We start from the raw sequence: 26191 nt of genomic DNA on the forward strand, positions 1-26191 counted from the left end.
TGATGAGATAGTTGCGATCCCTGATAACTTTGTAATCTGGACTAGACTGAGAAACTCAATGTAAATTTAAAGGTGGACTAACTCAAAGACAAATATTGAAAAATTATGGTCATTTTTATTGAAGTTTGTTGAAGATTTTTTTTTTTACTTTTACAGTGAATTTTTAAATGAACAGGTCGATTTTAAAAGGAATAGAAAAATGCAGCTAAAATAACTAACCACAAAAAATCAGTGAGACAAAGTGCAAAAGTCTCATCCAGCAGAAACGTTATAATTTCATATAATTTTCATGCCAGAAATCTGTTTTCCATCATGAACATAAAAAATAAACACAAAAACATCATTTTGCTACATCTCCCTTTTTATCACGCTCCTTTCAAAATAAATTTTTACTTTTATTTTGAAAAAGACAAACCCTGAACACAGAACTTACACCTGAAATCAGAGAAAGACGAGGACAGAGTTTGTGCCTTCAGTGCAAAACAACAAGTACATTTAGTATTGAGTCAGTGACCTGGTTCACTCTGTACATATTTATTCTTCATGTTTATATAGTGAACAACCACAGGGCTTGTGACATTTTAGTGCAAAAAACACTTCGATTTTTCAGTCAGTTTCCACTCAGTTATTTCTCACTTTCACTTTTTTGTTAATTTTGCATCAAATAACATTGAAGTTTTTTCTTCTTTTCATTTTTTAACAGCTCAGAGTCGAACCTGTGACCCACAGGAACATCCCCATGATGTTAATTTTTCACAGTGTTTTCTGTTTTCTCAGGGTCTTTACTATTGTTGCAGGTTTGACACACAGTGCGGATGAAAATGACTAAGTCCTGGTCAACAATTTGACTGTAACGATGATGTTTGACATTACAATGGTCACTGAAGCATTTAAATGTAGAATCATATTTAAACGTCTCTCACTGACCGCAGGATGAGCTCCAGCAGCTGTTTATCAACCAATCATCTCATGTTTACGGAGCAGGAGTCAAAGGAAACAAGACTTCACGCATTTTTTTTGTTCTGAGGACCATGTTCTTTCTAAAACGTACATTTGCAGGGAAATCCTGCTAGTGTCTGTTTTTATGCTGATGATACCACTTTGTGTGCCAACAGCTGTGTATGTCCAACACCATTTATGTTGTTCTCTGGATATTGGTGTTACATTTGGATGTTACCTTGACTCTGTCTTCTGTGTGGATGAATGAAAAGAAAGTCATCATATGAAAAGTGCAATACAGGTAAAGTTTGACTGATTGTGTCCTCTTCTATAGATAAAGACACAATACACCTGAACCACATCCTTCGGTTTTTGGCTCAAGTAACATGAGAAATGAGGCGTGTTTACAGCTGTTCTTTCAGTGTGTCAGCTACAGATTTAATGAACTTTCAAAGTATCAACAGGTAATTGGTGTTACAGGACTCAGAATGGGACTGGACTTCCTACAGAGTGTCAGACCTTTTTGAAATAACCACAACAACATCATTATGATATTATCAGGGTCATTTTCTCATTCACAGACATGGACAACAACTGTTGTCACAGGCTGATGAAGATGAAACAAGGTTGGTAAACAGGTGTGTGTTAAACGGACTTAGTAACCCTTCAAATCAACTCTCCGTATATTTAGAGACACGACCACCACAGCTCAGCCTCAGCAGAACTCTGGTGCACAGTCCTGCAGGTCTGAGTCCCTGTGAACGGAAAAGACGCAGCTGAAGATTCTCCAGCAGCGAAGCAGGAATGTCAAAGTGTTTTCCCTCTTTATCCTCAGTGTGTGCATATCTTCCTGTGGCTGTGGGGACAGATTTTACTTTGATAAAATAACCAGGACACGTCAACTGATCCTCACACTGTCAAAGGATTGTACCATGTTTCTGGCCTGGGTTTAGGGGTCAGTTTAGAATCAGGTTTAGGTTAGGGTCAGGGTAAGGGAGTGCATTATGTCAGTGAGTGTCCTCACAAATATAGAAAGACAAACACAAGTGTTTGTGTGAGCTAGGCCATCAGAGTAAAGTCCTCATTCACGTCTGTGTGGAGGTTGGACCGTGAGTCACCTTGTGTTTCTGGAAAGAAAACAAAGATTAAAAACTTCATCAAAGCTCAAACTACAAGAAACAACAAAACCGTTTTTCTTCAGTTTTCTTTAACTCTTTGTAATTTAAATGAGGACATAATCATAAACTCATCAGGTGAGTAGGTTTGGTGGAGGAAGTTATTTATTTATAGGTCAGCATTGTTTCCTGTTAATGTTCCATAAACATACAAATATAAAAGCTGTTGTATGTGCTAAAGAATGTTAACCAGTACACTTATAATGCCCTAAATATTTATTAATCCTGTTCCCTGTTTACCACAGTGCTTTGTAGCGAGAAGTCCTCCGGGACAGTAGGGGGAGCACTTCTTTTTATGGTTTTTTCTAATTGTAAGTGCTTTAGGTATTTGTATCAATATTTCTGGTTTTATCTGTGCTTTCTCTCTTGCATGTGCCTGATTCTTTGTATGAAACAAAGACACCATTTGTGCACAAACGTGGTGCTGTAGATACCTCCCACTGCCGTCCTCAGCCTAGTGTCCCTGCTGGAGACAAAGAGCATTACAGTCAGGACACAGAATCAGGCTGGTCCTTAAAACTGTTTGTTGTTGTCTGAGGTATAAATATGACTGTGTGGATAAATAAATGAGTTAATCATGTGACTTAAACTTCCATCACAGAGACAAAAGCATCAGGTATGTGTTTATTCTGGATACATTCAACGCAGCTGTAACACACACTAACACACACACCTGCTGACTGATTCTGCTCATCAATAATTTCGATTATCGACAGACTTACGGCAGCAGAGTGGCTCAGCTTGTCGAAACGAAACTTGAGGTTGGATCTGGGAGAGTTTTTGTTTCTCATCTCTAAAAGTGAACAGAGGAAACAAACATCCAGACTGAGAGGAAGCAGAACACATGGCATCATCGTAAAATAAACAGAAATGGTTTAGTGGAGCCGAAACGTTGACAGGTGTGACAGTTAAGTGAATATTTAGGTTTTTGTGTGCAAATGTTTTGCTGAACCTGTTGGGCTGTGACAGATGAGCACTGGACTTGAACTTTGACCCTCCACCGTTGCAGCCTGAGCGAGCTAAAGGCAGAAACACAGATTAATACAAATAAAAAGTAATTTTTCAAAAAGGTGATTAAATGAAACAACGTTTTGACTCCTCATCAGAAGCTGACACATCAAATTATTCAGTGTTTCCAAGATGAACCAGATCACAACCTGGATATAGTGAAACACTGAATTTCTATTCAATAAATCACTTTTTGTGGGAGCATTAATGTTTGGGCACTGTTTGAGACTTTTACTGTGAAAAAACTAAAATTTAACATTTCACCTCCCGTGTTACTGCCTTCTAGTGAACAGCTGCTTATGAGGTAAAAAGGCCCACATCTCATTGCTGCTCTGTCGCCATGATCTTTCCTCTGGGGCCACCCTCAGTACAAACTCTAAGCGTCTAAGAGCAGAAACGTGTTTGTTCTTTCGTATTGTGGCTGTGGCTGCTGACCAGGTGAGTGTCGTCAGCAGGGACGCTGAAGCTGCAGGTGCTGGATGTCGACCTGGAAATCTTACTGCTCTCCTTCTTCATGTGAATCCTGTAGATTTAAAAAAGCATCTTAGAACATCTGTTCAGTTTCAGAGCTCCTCTACCTGATTTCTCCTCAGCCTCTAGAAGCTGTAATGAGTCTAAACTAACTCCACCATAAGCCCTGCCTTCCCGCTCTTTGCCCCTCCCATTCCGACCTGTTCCTGAAGCTACAACATGAACTATGGATGCCTGGTTGGAACAAACTGTAGAAAAGACTACCCAGCTTCTAGGGGGCTTTATGATTGCGATGGGAACATTGAACTATCACTAACACCTGAAACAGAAATAAGCTGATGGAAGGTGTTTTCAGCAGAGGGCTCCGCCATGGCTGGTTGTTGGAAACAACTACTGGCCTTTGAAAAAACGCTTCTTCTAACCTTGGCTAGGTGGCAGGCAGGACTCATTTACTTTGCCAACACAGGGTAGAGAAGTTGGTGGTCAAAAGCTGTGCAGGCTATGATAAATGTGATTCTGATGGAGCTGCTGAAAGACCAGTTACTCACTTACCTGTCCCGTTGTCCCGCCTCTGGAGAGCTGGGATTGGACGGCAGCTCGGAACTCACCTCCGGTGTCGGCTGGCAGCTGTCAAAGCTCTTCTGTTCACTGAGGAGACTGACACATTCACAATGTTAAAGAAGTCTTTGTATCACAAAAAAGGAAAGAAAATACACCTTATAATGATTTCTGGTCTGATTTACAAAGAATAGAAATGTGGATTCAGCAGCAAACAGATCAGAAAACAAAAAGTTACCTTCTGTAGTTGTGTTTCTCTGTTTGGCTGTCGACACTCAGCAGACGAGGGAAAAGTCCCGAACGCCTCTTCACAGGAGATTTCACATTCAACTGAGACACAAAATCAGAGCAGCTGTGAATGAGGACAAACACTGCAGAGTCCTTCCAACAACTGTCAGGACCCAGTATTGATGACAAACAATAAGCACTGGAAGATGAACGACAGCTCTGGCCTTGGCTCACCTCAGTGCTGATGTGTGCCAGACCTCCCCCACTCACACTGGTGGGCAGACCTGCACCACCCCGCGACATGGTCTCCATGGAGACGCTCCGCCCTCGCATCGCCCTCTGAGAACAACAGGAAAGTTTGTATTGAAAGTCAAAACACACCAATAACAGTGTTAGACATAACCTGTGTGGTTTTCTTGTAAACATTAAGCTGGATTTATCATGTAAACATGTAAACATCTATGCAGACCTATGCAGACAAAAATGTAATGGGTAACGGTGATTGACACAATGTTAGAAAGCATCACAGGAAAGAGTGGAAGGATGAAAAAAGAAATGGAAAGTGATTTAAAGAAATGGAAGTACAGTTTTAAAATGAAACACACCTTGATGGACTTCAGCAGTCCTCCATGGGCATGTCCGTTCTCGGCTCGACCCTCTTCCTCTAGACATGAAGTCAATCCCAGCATGCTCTGAGAGCGTCTCTGCAGCTCATCATGGAGACTGTCGAGCAGGGCAGCCCGGGTACGCTCCTACACAAATACACATTCATAATAATGAATAATTTCCTGAAATGCAGGATTTGAGCATAGGTATCATGTGTGATGTGGTCCAGGAGCAGCATTTAGACAGAAAACAAAAGGCCCTAGAACCGAGCCCTGTGGAACACCACAGCTGAGAGAGAAGAGGACTACTTAGCTACATTGAATTTTAAATTTAAAACCCTTCATAATTACATTAACAGGGGGAATCAGTACTAAGGGATATAAAGACTATCTCCTCTAACATTAATAAATAAAAGATTTCTTAATCTCACATATTGGGGAATCTGGGATAAAAGAAACTATATAAAAACTTTTTGCATTTTTCAACAAATAAATGATCAATCCACTCAGACAGAAGTAGTAGACAAGAAGTAGTTAAAAATACAGCTGAGACAAAAGCAGCAGCACATCAACACATATGTCATCTTCAGCTGTTTTTACCTCCAGTCGGGCGAAGCGATCGCTCTTGTAACAGGCCAGCTCTGCGTTGATGAGTTTAGTGAGAAGAAACTCTCTGAACTCTGGACCCTGAAAATCAAATTCGTGGTTATTAAATGTTTTGCTGCATTTAATAACTATTTCATGTCATGTCAACTTGTGGCACATCACCAGACTCTGTCTCACCTTCTTAAAGATGGAGGGATTTGGAAGGGGCGGGCCAAATGACGGTACGTCTTCTCGTGCTGTGATGGACACCTGTCAGTCACAACAGTTTCATTGATAAACCACAGGCAGAAACAGAAACCTTACTGGTTTTCTGAATATGTCCTCCTGTACCATATTCAAAATGTTCTAAGGACAGAAGGTGCCGTACAGATTATAAAGCAAATTAATAATCTCTGATTTGGGTGTAATTAAAATTTGACTTGACAAAATGTTTATGTCAGTGTCATTCTCTGTGATTCTGTCAGGTCCTGTCTCAGTTTAACCACAACAGGAGAAAACAGAAGACAAACCAAAGCTGCATTTCATCCAAATCCTTTTCAAACTGCTCATTCTGCTTTGCTGGAAGAAACTTGTACATTTATATTCTTAAGAAGTTTAAGAAAATCATAAAAATATATTAACAATTAAATGTAAGTGGAGTAGGTCTCAGGTTCAGCTCTACCTTGTAGGTGGTGTTGTCAGAGCAGGGCTCCTCCACCTGCACCAGGATGAAGGCGTGGAGGAAGTTGGAGGCGATCATGTCTGGGACAAACGGTGTGGCCTCTTCTTGAAACACCACTGCCACGATGTCATTGCCAATGTGACGTTTCCTCTGAAGCTGAAGTAGACAGAGGTGTGTAGTTACTCTGTAGGTTAAACCCTGTCAAGCTGTAGTCACAAAAACCATGACTCGTCATGTGTGAAGCTGACTCGTGTGAGGGTGACTCCTCCTGTGTGATGCTGACTCATATCATGTGATGCTGATTTGTTCTGTGACTGTGACTCGTCCCGTGTGACGCTGACTCGTCCTGTGTGATGCTGACTCATGCTGTGTAACACTGACTCGTCCTGTGTGGTGCTGACTCATATTGTGTGATGCTGACTCGTCCTGAGTGATGCTGACTCATGCTGTGTAACACTGACTCGTCCTGTGTGGCGCTGACTCATTCTGTGTGACGCTGACTTGTCCTGTATGATGCTGACTCGTTCTGTGTGATGCTGACTCGTCCTGCGTGATGCTGACTCATTCTGTGACGCTGACTCATTCTGTGTGACGCTGACTCGTCCTGTATGACGCTGACTCGTTCTGTGTGATGCTGACTTGTCCTGTATGACGCTGACTCGTTCTGTGTGACGCTGACTCATTCTGTGTGACGCTGACTCGTCCTGTATGACGCTGACTCGTCCTGCGTCATGCTGACTTATGCTGTGTAACCCTGACTCATCCTGTGTGGCGCTGACTCATTCTGTGTGACGCTGACTCGTCCTGTATGACGCTGACTCGTTCTGTGTGACGCTGACTCATGTGTCAGGTGATGCTGAGTCGTGTTGGATGTCTACCTGCTGTGTGTCTCCCTCTGTGAAGGGTAGTTTGGTGGACACGTGGAACATAATCTCCTGTTGTCTGTGAACAGTGTAGACGGACTGAGAACCTGTCTGACCATGGGAGACATCCAGACCCCCCCGAAACCTGCATAGAGGAAGGAGGAACCAGTTAGCTTTTATTTTTTTCATTTCATTAGCTTAGACTAAACAGAAATATGTGAACTCTGTTTTCTCTTTTATTTAAAAAAACACAATTTAAATGTTTTCATTTCGTCCAAAGAATTGTCAAAATCCAACAATATTCTGAAGAGCATGAAAAACAGAAAAATTCACATCATGTAAAAAAGACATTCGACTATTGCTGATTTATTTTCTCTTGGTGGATAAATCAAATCCTGTCCAGGGTGGACCCCTGCCTTTCACCCAAAGAAAGGTGGGATAGGCTCCAGCAGATCCCTGGGACCCTGGTTAGGAATAAGGGGGTATAGATGATGGATGGATGGATAAATCAAATTCTTGTCACGGCTCTAAAAACGAAAACATCTGGAGTCAGTTGGTGCTGACTGAGGTTGTGTGTGTCTGTACTGAGACGATGACTTCAATAGAACCAGGATTTTACAGTTTTCTCTCACCCTTTGAAGTCCTGAAGCTCCACTGTGTCTCCCAGCAGCTGCAGGAACTCTGTGAAGGCTGGCGTCTCCTCGGTGTTCCTGAACAGCTCCTCCTCAGACACCTGGAGGACAGGTGACAGATCCGTCACATATCAACTGCACCACATCTGTCACATCTCAGCACAAACTGTCGTCAGCTCAGTCACAACAAACAGCAAACACCAAAATCTATGTCACATCTGTCACAGCAGCTGCCGTGAGGTGCTATCACTTAAACAGACCAGAGACTTTTTGTCATTTGATGAATAAAAGACGTAAATAGCCAGAGTCGGTCAGTAGGTACCTGTCCAAATCTCTGGTAAATGACTCCAAACTTGAAGGTGTTGTTCACCTCGTGCTCGTCGTAGTTCACTATCAGCTGAGATGCCTGGTGACACACATGTCAGATAAAAATCAGACCAACATGATCACGTCTGGCGTTCAGCAGGAAGCTGAGTGTGACGTGAGGTTCTCTGGGCTCACCTTCGGGTAGAGGACGGGACTGAAACGCAGACCTGCAGCTTCGTCACACAGCAGCTTCAGGAGCAACGACACAAAGACAGAAGGTTGTGAGTCAAAACTGTGGCTGGTTTATTTCATTAAAACATTTTGCTTCTGCACTCACTGGAGAAAGTAAGGAAAGTGTTCTTGTTATAAGGGGATTTAAGGCTTGACAGGTGTCTTCTCTGGGGGTGGGGTCACAATGACGTTTACGCTCTGACGTTAGTGTTTCACAGTCACAGATTATAACACAGATTATAACAGTCACTGCAGTGGCTCTGGTCCGGGCCCCTTTTGGCCCCTGAGCCTTTGCTCAGTAATCCATCCCTGACAATCAGCTACTTGTGTGTCTGTGTGTGTTTGTTTACCTTGGCCAGCTCTGGCACGCTGGGGATGTCGGGCAGCTCTGTCAGTGGCAGTTTGTGATAAACGCTTTTCATCCGAGACCTGAAGGAACAGAAGAGACCAACCTCACACCAGAGTCCGAACCTGGTCATGTACCTGATGGTATCAGTTACAGTTACATGGACACTATTTCTTCAGCAGCATGTCTGACTGAGCAGGTTATTAGTGGAATATTAGTGTCAGTTACTGAGATGGCAGAGCAGGAAACACATGCCTGTACACAGGACTGGATCAGCAGGAAACACTTTTACAACATTCTACACTGAGAAAGAAACATAAACTGAACTGGAATCATGCTTTACTTAAAGGTCCAGCCCAGTCTGGACCTGGTTTTTGGAAACAGGCGGGCCTCCCATTGTTGGTGAGGAAGAACCATGTGAGCCAGGTCAGCGGTGTGGCTCCCTGCTGGGTTTGTAATGGTTTTTGGACAACAATGGAGGTCTACGGCTCAGACCCATAAGCTGAACGAGGTTCTGGATTCACACACATTCATTAGTGCTGTCAGTCTCTGGATGGGATGTGTGTGTGTGTGTGTGTGTGTGTGTGTGTGTGTGTGTGTGCGTGTGTGTGTGTGTGTGTACCTGATGATAACATGCAGATGCTCCTGCTCCTTGTCTTCCTCGTGCCTCACAGACAGCAGCAGGTTTCCCAGACTGCTGGCTGAACAGGAGAAGTTTAAATGCTCCTGAAACAGAGACAGAATATTGTGTTGGATTTTGCTCGTGTGTGTTTGTTTGTCGTCCTTCCTGCTTCCCGAGGGGGGGGGGGGTTCCCTGATGTGATTCGAGGGTCTAAGTTGTACAGGTTATAAAGGAAGATATTTCTGTAGTATCTTAATAAAATTGTGAGGCTTTGTGATTTTTGACTGTGATGTAGTTCTCACCCTTCCCAAGAAGTGCTTCCTGTACGCACGCGCAGCCTCATTGATCACCTCCAGTCGGTACCCATAATCCCCTGGGTGGGCGTCTCCCTCCTCTCTTCCTCCCAGTGCTCCTCTTCCCACCTCCTCCTCCCCCTGGCTCTCCAGGGAGGCAGGGGGATCCTCGGGACCCTCGATCCAGTAACCTCCAAACTCTGGCAGGATGACCTGAGGGTATGGCCCCCCCCCTCTCCAACACCTGGAAGTACACACACACACACACACACACACACACACACACACACAGCGTGTGGATTTAACTTATTGTTGGACTGTTTCATTATTTATTATTCAATAAATAAACCATAGCATAAATAAATCCAACCTTATCATAGTGACATTGTGATGATCAGTGTGTGATAATAAAAACATTTTTAACATTCGTTCATGTTAACCCTCATTCTGTGCTTCATTAAAATCCTGGTCTGATTCAAGGAGGAACATGTTCGGCTGACGAGGTCTGAGCTCACCTCCTCGATTCGTGGGTACGGGATGTAGTCGTCCTGGAAGAAACAACAAGGTTACACACATGAATCTTATAGTACACACACACACACACACACACACACACACACACACACACACACGTGAAACAGCTGAGTGATGGTGCCAACATGACAGTAACTGTATTTACTGTGACACACACAAACAGACCTGTAACACACAGAAACGACAAACTGGACAAAACCTTCTTCTTTAGTGACCAATGAATGTGATGCAACCTGAGATTTAACCTCAGCAGTGTTTTCACGAATGTTTCTGAAGAATTTAAAATGTGTCGTCATATGAAACAAACTGCTCTGAAACAGTCACCAGAGATTCTCTCACAGGACCATTTAAAATCTGAGAAGTCTCAAACATCCACAGTCGAAATGTGACTAGTTCTGCTTCAGTGTGAGAACACAAAGACTCAGAATGGATGGACACGAGGACAGACAGGTGGACAGACGTGCCTTCTGTCTCTGAGGGTTTGTCTTCATCTCTGCAGCTTCTGGCACCTGCTGCATCAGCGCCAGGAAAAGAAAACACTGTTAAAATAAAAATCCCCTGCAGATAATTTGACTAAAGACGGAAACATTTTAAAGTATAATTGTTCTTATTTTTCCTTTATCGAACAAACAGGAGGAAACGGGTCATTTTTTGGGGACTAATTTCACCGGCGGATGAATCCACATTCACTCTTCAGTGAGAAGAAGCAACATCTCACTGATGGTTTTACAGACTCTGGACACAGAGACAGGAGCAGGGCTCAACAGCCTGGCCCAGGACTATAACACAGGGCAGAACTAGTGCAGGATGTTTGGATCTGTAACATTTCTGCTCCCAGGCCAAACTGAAGCTAAATGAGCACCGGGTGAGTTCAGCTGCTGCTGTTTGTGAGAAAAACATTTCGTTTAGCAGAAAACGAGGAAAATAAGCTTCTGTTCATTAATTCACACACACACACAGAGTTTCAGCTTAACAGCTCTGACAGCAGGAAGAGCACGTTTCAGAAAACCATGATGAGTTCGGGGAAAACAGAAGAAGAAGAAATTCAGATTAAATTTTACCTCCATCTTGTCCATCAGGTCAAAGAAATGAGCCGACTGGGGACAGAGACAAATGTTAATGTGGTTTACAGAAACGTACACAGATGATTCAGACTTTAGACTCCACTGCAGATCTGGCAACGCACTCAGTTTGGTTCTCAAAAGCACATATGTAAAGTAGTAACACAAACACGTGTGTGTGTGTGTGTGTGTGTGTGTGTGTGTCTGTTACCTTCATGGTGGGGGGTGCGGTGCGTGGAGGAGAGGGGGGGCAGTCTACCACAGCAACATTAGAGATGGTCAGGAGCTCCTGTTTGCTGGAAAAAGGGACAAAGGTTCATAAATCATCTTAAAACCACCTCCAGGACTCAGATTAGGACTTAAAGGGACTTTGGAGAGATGGACCTCTTGTTAAAACCACAGGACTCCCTCTGGGGTTTGAACATCTACGCAGACCCTGGACATAGAAAGACCCTGACTGAACCCAGACTGAGCTGCGTTACCAACCAGGTGAAACAGGGCAAAGCCACAGGACCGACATACAAAAATCACAACATGTCTCATGGAATCAAAAACTTCTCTCCTGTGGGGAAGTCTGACGTTTTCGTACCCAGCCATCGACCCCCCCTACACGTATCGATGGTAACAAAGACACAGTGATAATGAGTGATAATGACCATCGAATGGTGTGACAACACCTCAGCTCCACCATAATACGACAAAACACACCTCCCTCCTTTGTCTGTGTTGTCCTGATTTATCCGAGCGCCACAGAGGAGCGTGGGTCGGTCCTAAAGATAGAGCCCCAATCTGTCAGCAGCCTCCACACGTTCAGCTGCAGGTGACTTCATCTTAAATCTCTAATCAACTGCACTGGCCAGAATCTTCACCCTAAGGCCGCTCAGCAAACACCGCTCAGTTGCCATGGTTTCCTCAGGTGTCAATAGAGATGATCACCTGGATCAACGTGTTGGAGGAGCTGTCACCTCGTCAGTTTGTGGTGGATTCACGGTTTGGACTCAAACCTAAACATAGAGGTGTCAGACCTGGACGACTCAGACTCTTGCTCTCACTGTATTTCTGAGGCAAACTGCAGACTCCTGAACCATTAGAGGCTTCTGTTCTGGGCTCTCTGTTTTTATTCATGACTACAAATCTCTCAGAAACCTGGACTGGACTCTGGTTCCTGAGGGAGGGTTTCAAGGATCCCGGGATGAAATAAAAGGTCAGAGACAGCGAGGAAAGACGAAACACAAAGGTCAGCTTCATGTACGGGGGAGGGGGTTAGAGTAAACGGTTTTACCTGCACCCACAGATCCATAGTTGTGTAACATGACAATTCAAATTCCACGTAGAGTTTCTAAATTTATGCTGTGTGCTCGTCCAGTTTAAATGGGACCCGACTCTCAGCTGGTTCATTATCGCCGCTCACAGCTGCACGTCACAGCTGATCACATCAAATCCAACAAATACACATGTTAACATCATGCACTGGTGTCAAATAGTCCTCCAGGCCATTCCCACAATGCAACACACCTCCAGTCTTTCCTTTTTTCTGCTGCAAGTTGTACCATTTGACCAAAACAAACAAGTGCTCCAGCTCCCAGTCCAGTCTGCTGAAATTAAAGTCTGATTTTTTAATCTGTCATGGATCGGATTCTCTTCAAACGCAGTGGAAACACAAACAGAACCTCCTGGTCCTGGTGTTTCCATCAGATCTGCTGTGTGTGTGTCTGTCCCTTCCCATCATGTCTATCAGGCTCCATCAGAAGCTTCTCCATAAATGTCCAACCAATGTGAAGCGTCCTGGTCTCTCCACTGCCCCCCCTCCTCCATGTTGATGTTTCCCCCACTGAATGATGACGACAGGGGACATGTGCAGAGGAGGGAGATGTTAAAACGACCACATGGATTCTGATCTGACCGTTCTGACGGATAGGACTCAGATCCAGAACCACATATGCAGGTGGACCAGATCTGGTTTGGTCTGTTCACACTGTGGGAACATCAGGTCATTGCTGTTTCTTGTTGCTGACAGGATGAAAAATTTTTTCTCCACTTTCATCTGTGCTCGCTTGAAGTAATGTCCTGTCACACAGAGTCATGAAAAATGGATTTTTGATTCTCTTCCTGGACCGGGAGGCCTGCTGCGCTCGGAGGAAACATCAAAGCTGTTCATTAACATTGAGTTTCTTCACCATGAAGTGGTGACGTGACCACAGCGGGACACCCAGCCTTCAGCTGCAGGGTGACATTTGCTCAGAGCGCACCGAGCATGGAGCTGGTGTCCGAGGACCAGCGACGTCAGGACAAAGGACTCGTGATCTGGAGACCACGGATCATCAAAAACGACTAAAAAGATAATCTGTTGAATATTTTGCTGAGACATTTTGTTTTCCACCATCACCAGCACGTGACGGACCCGTTACTGACTCGCTTCCTACGTCTGCTCTGGTTCCTCTTCAGCAAAAACCTCTTGAGGCCTGAGGAAGAGGATACAGGCCTTCCCTGGGTTCTGTGACTTTCAGTGCCTGAGTGCAGAACATGCTCTCTCTCTCTCTCTCACACACAAACACACACACACACACAGCTGTAGGCGTTTGCTGCTCTGCATTAACATTAATGTGTGTTTACTGACTTTTCAGAAATCTGTTTCCCCTGCAGGGACGTCCACTTGCAGCCACACATCATGTTTCTTTTTCTTTTCCGCTTTTTTCAGGAGGCAAATTAAATTCGTCGGGTGGCAAATGAGTCACGGTGGTGTAAAAACACAACACGACGACAACAACATCACAAACAGCAGCAGCAGCAGGGTGAGGAGAAACACTGCTGTTTCTAGACAGACGGACCGTCTGCCCTTTAACACACACACACACACACACACACACACACACACTGCTAAATGCTTTTAGGGTAAATGTGATCTGACTAATATGTGCAGCTGCTTTTTGCTGAGGTTTTATGCAGACAAGATTTCACTGTGAGTTTTCATTTATCTGTGAATCTGCAGCTCAGTCCTGTGTTTGAATTCAGGATGTGTGACTCTTCATTAAAATGAAAACCCAGGATTGTCCTCTCCATCGTCCAGATGTGAGCGTGTTGCTGTGCAGGTGTTAGAGTTTCCAGGCAGCAGAGTAAAACTGTCTTCACACAAAACTAAACTTCAAACTGACACATCGGCTTTTTCAGAGCTGTTAATAATCACTTTATTAGGAACTTAGTCCGACACAGGGGTTCCTAATAAACCGGGTCTGACACAGGGGTTCCTAATAAACTGGGCCTGACACAGGGGTTCCTAATAAACTGGGTCTGACACAGGGGTTCCTAATAAACTGACTGGGTCCGACACGGGGGTTCCTAATAAACTGGGTCTGACACAGGGGTTCCTAATAAACTGGGTCTGACACAGGGGTTCCTAATAAACCGATTGGGTCTGACACAGGGGTTCCTAATAAACCGATTGGGTCTGACACAGGGATTCCTAATAAACTGGGTCTGACACAGGGGTTCCTAATAAACTGGGTCCGACACAGGGGTTCCTAATAAACTGGGTCTGACACAGGGGTTCCTAATAAACCGATTGGGTCCGACACAGGGGTTCCTAATAAACTGACTGGGTCCGACACGGGGGTTCCTAATAAACTGGGTCTGACACAGGGGTTCCTAATAAACTGGGTCTGACACAGGGGTTCCTAATAAACCGATTGGGTCTGACACAGGGGTTCCTAATAAACCGATTGGGTCTGACACAGGGATTCCTAATAAACTGGGTCTGACACAGGGGTTCCTAATAAACTGGGTCCGACACAGGGGTTCCTAATAAACTGACTGGGTCCGACACGGGGGTTCCTAATAAACTGGGTCTGACACAGGGGTTCCTAATAAACTGACTGGGTCCGACACGGGGGTTCCTAATAAACTGGGTCTGACACAGGGGTTCCTAATAAACTGGGTCTGACACAGGGGTTCCTAATAAACCGATTGGGTCTGACACAGGGGTTCCTAATAAACCGATTGGGTCTGACACAGGGATTCCTAATAAACTGGGTCTGACACAGGGGTTCCTAATAAACTGGGTCCGACACAGGGGTTCCTAATAAACTGGGTCTGACACAGGGGTTCCTAATAAACTGATTGGGTCTGACACAGGGATTCCTAATAAACTGGGTCTGACACAGGGGTTCCTAATAAACTGGGTCTGACACAGGGGTTCCTAATAAACTGGGTCTGACACAGGGGTTCCGTAATAAACTGGGTCTGACACAGGGGTTCCTAATAAACCGATTGGGTCTGACACAGGGGTTCCTAATAAACTGGGTCCGACACAGGGGTTCCTAATAAACCGATTGGGTCTGACACAGGGGTTCCTAATAAACTGGGTCCGACACAGGGGTTCCTAATAAACCGATTGGGTCTGACACAGGGGTTCCTAATAAACTGGGTCCGACACAGGGGTTCCTAATAAACCGATTGGGTCTGACACAGGGGTTCCTAATAAACTGGGTCCGACACAGGGGTTCCTAATAAACCGATTGGGTCTGACACAGTGGTTCCTAATAAACTGGGTCCGACACAGGGGTTCCTAATAAACCGATTGGGTCTGACACAGGGGTTCCGTAATAAACTGGGTCTGACACAGGGGTTCCTAATAAACCGATTGGGTCTGACACAGTGGTTCCTAATAAACTGGGTCTGACACAGGGGTTCCTAATAAACCGATTGGGTCTGACACAGGGGTTCCTAATAAACTGGGTCTGACACAGGGGTTCCTAATAAACCGATTGGGTCTGACACAGGGGTTCCTAATAAACTGGGTCTGACACAGGGGTTCCTAATAAACCGATTGGGTCTGACACAGGGGTTCCTAATAAACCGATTGGGTCTGACACAGGGGTTCCTAATAAACTGACCAGTATATAAACCTGAGTATTTGCAATAAAAATAAAAACATTCAGCCTAATTTTTACTGCCACATGTTTCACATAAATGCATCAAAAATAATTTAGGCTTCAAGAAACATGCACAGACGGAGGATGAGGATGAGGAGGATGAGGAAGAAATGCCAGACTCACCGGTGGCCGTGCGGCATTGCTGCTTTGCCGTCGCTCACTGAGCAGCTCCCTCAGCTCAGACACAGCAGCACCGGTCTCTCTCCCTCTCTCGTAACGTGAGCGAGCGGCGGGATTACAGCGGCGTGATCACGCAGACGGAGAGAGGGGCAGATGGAGCAAAGCAGGAACAGAGAGACGACAGCAGAGGAAGCCAGAGCGAGAGGGGAGAGCTCGACGCTGCCACCACCAACTGTTTGTACTTTACTCCAAAGGATTAAACAGTGGATCCACCAGGGGGCAGATTGTTGAGTTTTCACTCCACGCAACGTGATTATGGGTCAACCAGCGATTTGTCCCGTCACTCAAACTTCCTACTACTCATCCACCATCAAAAAAAAAACAAGACAACAATCACATCATGACGGTTTTCCAGCCAAAGAGCATAAAGACTGAAAGAGCAGGAATCACTTCCACACTGAAGTGGTCCTGACCACAACACAGGGTCCTGACCTCAACCCACTGAAAGTCTGTGGGACTTGCTGGAGAAAACCTCCTGTCATCGGTGCAACACCTGAGCCTCGGACTGGAGGGAAACAGATGTTGTGAACCTGGTTGTCCAAAGCACCAACAAACACAAAGTGGGATGAAAACAGATCCATCCATCCATTGTCTGTACCCTCTCATTCTTATTTAGGGTCTGCTCTGAGACCTTTTTGTGAGTCTGCACATGAGATTTGTTGACACTGATTTAAATCCATCAGCAGCAACAAAGAGCTGAAGACTTTTCTCCTGTGTGGTCTAAAACCTGCAGACGATGATGTTTCATAGTTGAACCTTCATGCACCAGCTTCAGCCTGCACAACTGGAGAAGTTCCTGCAGAGTTCCACACAGGGACCTAGGATGAGGAGACTTTTGTCTGGGGTGGAAACTGTGTCTGAATCTAGGATCTAGTCAATATCCTGATGATGAGTGCTGCACCTTATTAAGCATTTAGATTCATTCAAAATCCACCGCTGATAAACAACGTCCACAAATGTGCTCAGAAACCCTCAGACCTGCAGAACCTGCCTCCTGTTTTTAGGTTTACACCATAATCCGGTGAGAGATGTCTGTATATCTATGGGTCCACTGCAAACAGGAGCAGCTTTCAGCTAATTTAGCTACTTCTCATGTGCCAGGTTGATAAAACAAATAAACATATACAGGCTGAAGTTGTAGGCACCAGAAACCTGAGTGGAAACAATTGAGCATTTCATTTCTTGTGCCATAAATCGATTATACTCCGACGACCACCTGCTACTGAGAATAATTCAATTCTCAGGTTCTGTCTGTGTAATGATGCATTTTCATTTCTAAAGCAGCTGCAGCTCACAATTATTTTCATTATCAGTTAATCTGCAGACTAATCTCCCAAGGAATCGATTAGTTCAAATCAAAGACTAAAGCACCAAACAAAATCTGCACCTTTTCTGGTCTGATGAGCTGGAAGCAATGAGAGTAAATAAACAGACCTCATCTGATTGACAGAATTTATTGATCCAATCACTTTTCTAAGTTTTACATTTGAATCTTAAAACACACACACACAGTAAAAAGATTTGCTGGTACTCACCGAGCTCTCAGAGCGCTGACGGTGGATTTGTCAATCCTGCAGAGACACAGAGAGACGCTGTTAACACACTGTACCTGAACGCATCACTGAGATTTACATCTGCACACTGTCTTAACCTCAGGGACGTGTGGGTGATAGAAACCTGATTTATTGAAGTGCTGCAGAAACAGTCAGTCACACATTTACATCAACAGATTAAAACACATGAGCGAAATACGGGGACAAGCAGGTTTAGGTCTAAACTGCAACCAGTCACTGCTTTGTCTGTTCATAGTTTATAGATGTTAGTTAATTGGTACTTGTTGAAATGTCACTAAACAGTTCAGCTAACTGCCCAAACTCATTAAATCATAGAAGAAGAAGCCGAGCTGATTTAAATCTTATCAGCCTGTTTAATGTCTGTTTCCAGGTCCATAATTCCTGCCCCAGTCAGGGGAACCGCACCTCCCAGTAGGTCAGTGTTAGAATCCGCTGACGTCTAGTGGCTGTGTTGACCACGAGGTCGTATGAAGAGCGACAGAGTCCTCATAGGGAACACAGGACTGTCCAACAGGCAGCTTCTGAGCCCCAGTGGCCTAACGGATAAGGCACTGGCCTCCTAAGCCAGGGATTGTGGGTTCAAATCCCACCTGGGGTGAAAAATGGGAGTGTGGTGGGTCTGTGGTTGATGGACTGAAACCATCCTCTGCTAGTTTTCACAAAGAAACTGAACTTTAGACTGAAACTTGTATCAAAAAGCATGAAGGACAGTAAATATTCAAATGACAGTAATAAGCAGCATCAACGACACAGTGAACAAGAGACGCTGATGTTTTGACTGAACAAAGTCTTGTGGTCGTCTGTGTGTCACAGCTGTGCATCTGCTGATAACAACCTCCTGAGCCATATTAATAACTGTGGTAATGACTGATAATGGCCATTAAATGGTGTGACAATGCTCAGTTCTGCTGCCAGCACACAGATGATCCAGAGAAAACCCATTAGAAAAACCACCAGCACTTCCCAGCCCTGCCCTTCCTTAACTGGCCCCCCAACGAGGCCTCGGTCTCACAGTCCCATCACTGAGGAGGAGGGGGGCTAATGTAAAAATGGAAAGTGAGCGAGGGCGATCGACCTTCACGTTAAAAGCCTGTATGCACGATGACTCCGTGGAAGCTCAGCTCCCTCAGGTTATAAATAACACATCACTGCTGCCAAACCTGCTCGTACACACACTTGTACTTCTGTCTTTGTGAGGACACAACACTTTCCCAGACCCAAACCTGAGTCAAACCTGAACCCTGAAGCCAGGTCTGAACCCTCGCTTTCCCAAACTTCCCTCTAAAACTCAAACTGGTCCTCACTGGTCCAACAGATCCTCTACACCCAGGTCCCTAACCTGAGCTTCAGCCCAGCAGACTTCTGCCCCAAGGCCCAAGACTTAGTTACCCCCCTTATACTCTGCAGCAGCTGGTAAATAATAATAACGTATAATGTTTATGTGACTATAAGCAATAACCACATCATCACCAACGGTAATATCAGCAGGACGACATGATAAAGGCACCTGTTATAAGACGAGACCACATTTGTTCGGGACATAAACTGGATGTTTTGACTGATGTTCATTAGATTTTGTGCTTTTGCTGCTTTGACTTGCAGACAAATGCATCATTTAGCTGTTTACTTGTTTATGGTCCTAAAGTACTTTAAAGATTAAAGCCCGGAGTCAATATTTTCTGATGCACTTTAATTCAACAACAGATTGAACAGAATTGAACTGAGAACATGGAGCTGACTGAGGGAACGGTGGACGGTTTAATATAAACTGTCCCTGCAGCTGCTCCTCCATTATTAAATACTGCAACTCTATTAGTCGGCTCGGTCTAATCGCTGGGAGGAAGGAGAGATGGAAAGGAAACAGCACCGGGGGAAGTGTGAAGGTATCTGTCAGTTTTACTACGAGGGAGGAAGAATTAACAACAGTTAATTTAAAGGAAGAGTGGAAGGAGAGAAGGAGGCACTGAAGGAAAGGAGGAGGTACTGAAGGAGAGAAGGAGGTACTGAAGGAAAGGAGGAGGTACTGAAGGAGAGAAGGAGGCACTGAAGGAAAGGAGGAGGTACTGAAGGAGAGAAGGAGGCACTGAAGGAAAGGAGGAGGTACTGAAGGACAGAAGGAGGTACTGAAGGAAAGGAGGAGGTACTGAAGGACAGAAGGAGGTACTGAAGGAAAGGAGGAGGTACTGAAGGACAGAAGGAGGTACTGAAGGAAAGGAGGAGGTACTGAAGGAGAGAAGGAGGTACTGAAGGAGAGAAGGAGGTACTGAAGGAAAGGAGGAGGTACTGAAGGAGAGAAGGAGGTACTGAAGGAAAGGAGGAGGTACTGAAGGACAGAAGGAGGTACTGAAGGAAAGGAGGAGGTACTGAAGGACAGAAGGAGGCACTGAAGGAAAGGAGGAGGTACTGAAGGAGAGAAGGAGGTACTGAAGGAGAGAAGGAGGTACTGAAGGAAAGGAGGAGGTACTGAAGGAGAGAAGGAGGTACTGAAGGAAAGGAGGAGGTACTGAAGGAGAGAAGGAGGTACTGAAGGAAAGGAGGAGGTACTGAAGGAGAGAAGGAGGTACTGAAGGAGAGAAGGAGGTACTGAAGGAGAGAAGGAGGTACTGAAGGAGAGAAGGAGGTACTGAAGGAAAAGAGAGGTGCTGAAGGAAAGGAAGAGGCACTTAAGGAGAGAAGGAGGCACTGAAGGAAAGGAGGAGGTACTGAAGGAGAGAAGGAGGTACTGAAGGAAAGGAGGAGGTACTGAAGGAGAGAAGCAGGTACTGAAGGAGAGAAGGAGGTATTGAAGGAAAGGAGGAGGTACTGAAGGAGAGAAGGAGGTACTGAAGGAGAGAAGGAGGTACTGAAGGAGAGAAGGAGGTACTGAAGGAGAGAAGGAGGTACTTAAGGAGAGAAGGAGGCACTGAAGGAAAGGAGGAGGTACTGAAGGAGAGAAGGAGGCACTGAAGGAAAGGAGGAGGTACTGAAGGAGAGAAGGAGGTACTGAAGGAAAGGAGGAGGTACTGAAGGAGAGAAGGAGGTACTGAAGGAGAGAAGGAGGTACTGAAGGAAAGGAGGAGGTACTGAAGGAGAGAAGGAGGTACTGAAGGAGAGAAGGAGGTACTGAAGGAGAGAAGGAGGTACTGAAGGAGAGAAGGAGGTACTGAAGGAAAGGAGGAGGTACTGAAGGAAAGGAGGAGGTACTGAAGGAGAGAAGGAGGCACTGAAGGAAAGGAGGAGGTACTGAAGGAGAGAAGGAGGCACTGAAGGAAAGGAGGAGGTACTGAAGGACAGAAGGAGGTACTGAAGGAAAGGAGGAGGTACTGAAGGAGAGAAGGAGGCACTGAAGGAAAGGAGGAGGTACTGAAGGAGAGAAGGAGGCACTGAAGGAAAGGAGGAGGTACTGAAGGACAGAAGGAGGTACTGAAGGAAAGGAGGAGGTACTGAAGGACAGAAGGAGGTACTGAAGGAAAGGAGGAGGTACTGAAGGACAGAAGGAGGTACTGAAGGAAAGGAGGAGGTACTGAAGAAGAGAAGGAGGTACTGAAGGAGAGAAGGAGGTACTGAAGGAAAGGAGGAGGTACTGAAGGAGAGAAGGAGGTACTGAAGGAGAGAAGGAGGTACTGAAGGAGAGAAGGAGGTACTGAAGGAGAGAAGGAGGTACTGAAGGAAAGGAGGAGGTGCTGAAGGAAAGGAAGAGGCACTTAAGGAGAGAAGGAGGCACTGAAGGAAAGGAGGAGGTACTGAAGGAGAGAAGGAGGTACTGAAGGAAAGGAGGAGGTACTGAAGGAGAGAAGGAGGTACTGAAGGAGAGAAGGAGGTACTGAAGGAAAGGAGGAGGTACTGAAGGAGAGAAGGAGGTACTGAAGGAGAGAAGGAGGTACTTAAGGAGAGAAGGAGGTACAGAAGGAAAGAAGGTGTCGAAGAAGAAAATAAGGTTGTAAGGAAGTATACACAAAAGGAAAGAAGGTTAGAAGTGAATAAGAATTTGTACAAGGGGATAAGGAAGGAAGGAAATATAAAGCATCAAAAAGGAATAAGGATTTACAGAAGGAAATATTGAAGGAAGCAAGGGTGTAAGGAAATAAGGAGGTATAAAGACAAAAATGTACAGCAGGAAACTAGGATGCACAGAAGGAAAGGAGATATAAAAGAAGATATGGAAATTGAGAAGGAAAGAAGGAGGCATAAAAGGAAATATGTAGAGAAGAAATGATGCACAAAAGGAACGGAAGGAGACATATAAGGACATGTAGATGTAGTGAAGGTGAAGGGAAGGAGACATTCAAGGAAACAAGGATGTACAAAGAAAGAAATAAATCATCAAAGAAGTGAAGGAGATAAAGGAGAAAAGGTGGTGAAGAAGGGAGTAAGGAGTCATGGTGGAAGTAAGGAGGTATAAAAGGAGAGAAGGAACCGTGGAAGGACAGAAGAGGAGGAGCGACACGGTAAATGATTGAAAAGGGGGATTGTGTAAGAGTTTCCACACACTGTTGTATTTCCTGCTCCCGGGTTTACTGAGGCGAGGACGACACCGAGCGTGACGACCTCCCTTCCCAGCATCCCCCCAAATATTAGAACAGTCTGACACGTGAAAAAGTTTCAAACATCAGGTTTAAAAAGTCTTTCAATCCGAATCAAACCACATCCTCCACCTGCCGCCAAAGCAGCAACGTCCATCCGTCCATCACGTGTGTTTAGGGTTAGTGGTGTGATTGAGTGGTGGAAACAGAGTTAGAAACCCAAGTCCAAAAGTGTCCAAGCTCAAAACCTGATACTGACTGTCCTCAGTCCAGAGGCAGGACATGATGCACCCGAAAACACCAGAAGAAGAAGAACCTCTGACTGAATAGCCAGGAAGTAGTTTCTAAGACTCCAAAAGTGACTGTAGGTGAATTAGTATCATGGCTGGTTAATGAACTGGCCAACTGGGTACAGAACCAGAACCCTGGTTAACAAATACTCACAACGACCCAGAGACCTGTTGGGTCTCCTTCCGTCTGAGGAAGTACAAAAGAAAAGGAGGTTATAAGAAAGGAGCAGTTATGGTAGGAAACAAGGAGGTAAAAAAGGACCCAGTCTGGGCTGGTTCCTGCTGCAGGTTCACACAATAAGATTTAACATATAAATATCTGCTGAGCTGCATTTCAGGTCAGACATGCTGCAGTACTGTTTGTTGCTATGGTTACCTATAGTTTAACATACCTTTATTTAAAATGGCGGTTAAACAGCAACTCAACACCAGTTGTTGCCTGAATTCGCCCACAACACAGATCCAGACCAGACCAGACCAGAGTGAAGCTGATTCTGGTCCAAAGCTGCGATCATGTTCCAGTAGACGCTCTGGTTCCTGCTAACGTGACCCAAAGCACTAACGTTACCCAAAGCTCCAGTTCCTCCCAAATCCACATCAGATCCATTCAATCCAAAGGGCCAATCAGGACCATGCTAGGTGGCTAATGCTACCAAACCAACAGGTTAGCTTTAGATGCTAACACATCCAGAAGGAAGAAGGCCCCATGTGGATCCAATGTGAACCCTTTGGCTGCTTTGAACTCTCTCCATGTGAAAAAGCCAAAGCCATGTTAACCCTGGTTGTTGGTCTTTCTTTGTCCCACTCTCTCTGTGCTAAAGAACGCCGCCTCTTGGCTCTGGCAGCCACTGGTTCCCACTTTGAGCTGCAGAGACTCCTCCATGGCTGCTGTTGGAAACCACTACTGGCTTCTTCTGACCTTGGCCAGGTGGAAGTATGAACCCAGAGGATGGACCTGACTGACTTTTCATCCAGAAAGTAGAAAAAAGAAAAAGTCTTTCTCATGTGATTGAGGAATTACTGAGCCATGCTCTCCTCACATTCTCCCAAACAGACCATAAAGCAAATTAATGGACTGGCCTGAAAAGTAGAACAGATTCCTCTAACTAGACGAACAGGTTCAACAGAACAAATGAATTTCTGCTGAAATGAATCTGTCAAAGGGCCTTTAGACACAATTGATTCTTTCACTGTTTTAGATTTGACAGCTGTGTTTGCAAACCTTCCACAGCAGAGTTTTTAATGCATTATTTACATTTTACTGGTTCCACAACCCATTTCTGTAAACTGCCTTGTTGTTGACAGGTGCTACACAAACTGGCCTTTGAAACACAGCAACATTTGCACCTGAAGCTGATCAACAAAAAGCTTTTGTGCCATAAAACTTCCTGAGATTCCTGTGAAAGTTGTTGATTAACTGGACAACAAAGGGTTTTATCCATCGTCGGCCAACTGGAAACAAACAACAGAGTAAACATCGTTCAACTCTGTGGAAACACCACAGCTCAACTGGGAAGTTTCAACCAAACCCCATTCAAAAAAAGTCTAATTTTAACTTCAGCTAGCCTGACTTCCAGACTCCCAGCACCTCAGAAAACAAAACAGCTGATTTTAGACTTTTATTTGATTTTTTTTTTTTTTTTTTTTTTTTTTTAGGGACGGGGGTGCTGATGCAATCCTGATGTCACGGTGATGTCACTTTGGTGCAGCTCAGACTGGAAATGAACTCAAAAACCCCAGGACAGGTGACGGACTCATCCAGCCATCCCTCCGAGGATGAAGCACACATCCATTCACACAGCCTTACCATCCGAAGCCTCCGAACGACACGCTCCTCTTCCTCCTCAGCATCGCACTCTCCTCCTTTGTCTTCCTGTCCTCCTTATTGTGTCTGGATTTTCCTCTCTCTCTCTCTCCGTATCCCTGCCTCCCTCTGGTCTCTCTCTCCACCCTCGTCCTATCTCCTCATCTCTGTGCCTATAAAGACTCTCATCGCTGCCAGACGCCCTCCTTTCCAAGCTCCTGCCGCCTCCCTTTATCCTCCCAGTCTCCTCCTGCAGTTAATGTTTCTCCCTGCACACACAGCCAGCAGAGAGAGAGAGAGAGAGAGAGGGCGAGAGACACAGAGAGAGAACAGAAGCAGAGGTACACACAGGGTCCCCTCTCTGTACCGGCCCTGATGAAGCAGAAAAGCAGCAGAGAAAACTTATCATACATAATAAATGGATGATACAAGCATCTCTCCACTGGCTCTGATGTTACGTAACTGTGGTTCAGCACAAAATGGAGCTGCAGACAAAACTAGTCTTTTTATTTGTGTGACAATACAGAAAAAAATATATATATATGAAGCTGCAAAGACTGAAACAATTATTCAATTATGAAAATAGCTGATTTATTTGAGAAAAGGCTGCTGTGCATCACATTTTGCTGCTAAACATGTTCCAGCTCCTCACGTCTGTGTAACAGTGGATGGAAATATTCATTCATTCACGTTGAAATCCTGTTAAACTTCATCCAGCTGGACGGAAACTCAGCTGCAGCTCGACGCAGCCTGAGCTGATGAAACTGATGAAAATTAATAATTGTCAAAGTGACTTTTCATGCAGAAATGCAAATCGTCCCGTGGCTCCAGTGTTTGTTCTGTTGAGAGTGGAAATGGAAAAAAGTCAAAGTGAAACAGAAGTGAGAGTTTTTTTTCCTGAATTAATCTTGAAATCGTTTTGTTCATAAAACAGTGAAAAGTGTTTTTTACTGTGTCCGACCAAACAGCAAAGATGTTCAGTTCACCACATGAGCAACAAAGAAAAGCATCAAATACTCACATCTGTGATGCTGCGCCTCTTTGATTATCAACTAATCGATCAATCAATGAATCAGGGAGAGAGAAACGTCGGCCATGTTCGGCTTTTGCAGATTTTCTCTCACTTGGTTTAAATTTGCATTAACTTTGATGGAAACATCAGGAAACTGATTTAAAGCTGCAAATCATGAGGATTTTAAAAACCTTGGAGGTGGTGTTGAGTGGGACTGTGGGATGTGGGACTTTGGACCAAAATCCTCACTGCAGTTACACTTAAACATTTCTACAGTCGTTGTGGATGAGGTTAATATATGACTGTGGAACATTTGTGTGCCAGTAAAAACAAAATGCCAGAAGAAATCGTTGGTGTTATTGCTACAGTGATTAAGACCTAACAAACGTCTGTGTGTGTGTGTGTGTGTGTGTGTGAACCAAAGCAGAGCAGCGAGTTTTCCTCTAATTTGCGAGTTCTCACGTTTAATTCTCTGTGAAAATCCTCCGGCAGCTCAGCAGCTGAATACATTTACATCTGATTAGCAGGGAAGATAGAAAACAGGATTCCCAGAGAGTAAAGTGTGAGCTACAGTCACATTAGGCCCAGAGACCAAGCTGCTGTCGTCCCCTTTCCTTCAGCTGGGAAACATAAACAACTCAATCAGTGGAAAGTTTAGATTATTTTAAACAGTAAATAAAACGCTGCTGGTTGGCATCATCTGCAAAAGAAAAGCTCTGACCCATTGACCTCTGGGTTATAGAAGCAGCACACTCCCACTGC

General features: G+C 44.8%; 1 protein-coding gene and 1 non-coding gene across 2 annotated transcripts; one reads left to right on the forward strand and one right to left on the reverse strand.

The window, feature by feature from the left end:
• Positions 1 to 95: 95 nt before the first annotated feature.
• Positions 96 to 25217, reverse strand: LOC113143570 (rap1 GTPase-activating protein 2-like). Its single transcript, XM_026329300.2, has 25 exons — positions 24421 to 25217; positions 17783 to 17818; positions 11351 to 11435; positions 11140 to 11175; positions 10543 to 10590; positions 10041 to 10092; positions 9554 to 9777; positions 9252 to 9355; positions 8634 to 8712; positions 8248 to 8301; positions 8069 to 8152; positions 7747 to 7847; positions 7130 to 7259; positions 6252 to 6407; positions 5768 to 5839; positions 5585 to 5671; positions 4985 to 5131; positions 4614 to 4718; positions 4390 to 4481; positions 4146 to 4250; positions 3558 to 3645; positions 3067 to 3133; positions 2837 to 2907; positions 2549 to 2580; positions 96 to 2066 (listed from the first exon to the last, which is right to left on the reverse strand). Exons 1-24 carry the CDS (start codon positions 24462 to 24464, stop codon positions 2569 to 2571), a joined length of 2079 nt encoding a protein of 692 aa, XP_026185085.1. The 5' UTR covers positions 24465 to 25217; the 3' UTR covers positions 96 to 2066; positions 2549 to 2568.
• trnar-ccu (transfer RNA arginine (anticodon CCU)) lies at positions 18347 to 18419 on the forward strand. Its single transcript has one exon. It is a non-coding gene; the product is annotated as a tRNA-Arg (tRNA).
• Positions 25218 to 26191: the final 974 nt, after the last annotated feature.

The sequence above is a fragment of the Mastacembelus armatus genome, chromosome 14, assembly GCF_900324485.2.
Source record: "Mastacembelus armatus chromosome 14, fMasArm1.2, whole genome shotgun sequence".
Classification (NCBI taxonomy): Eukaryota; Metazoa; Chordata; class Actinopteri; order Synbranchiformes; family Mastacembelidae; genus Mastacembelus; species Mastacembelus armatus.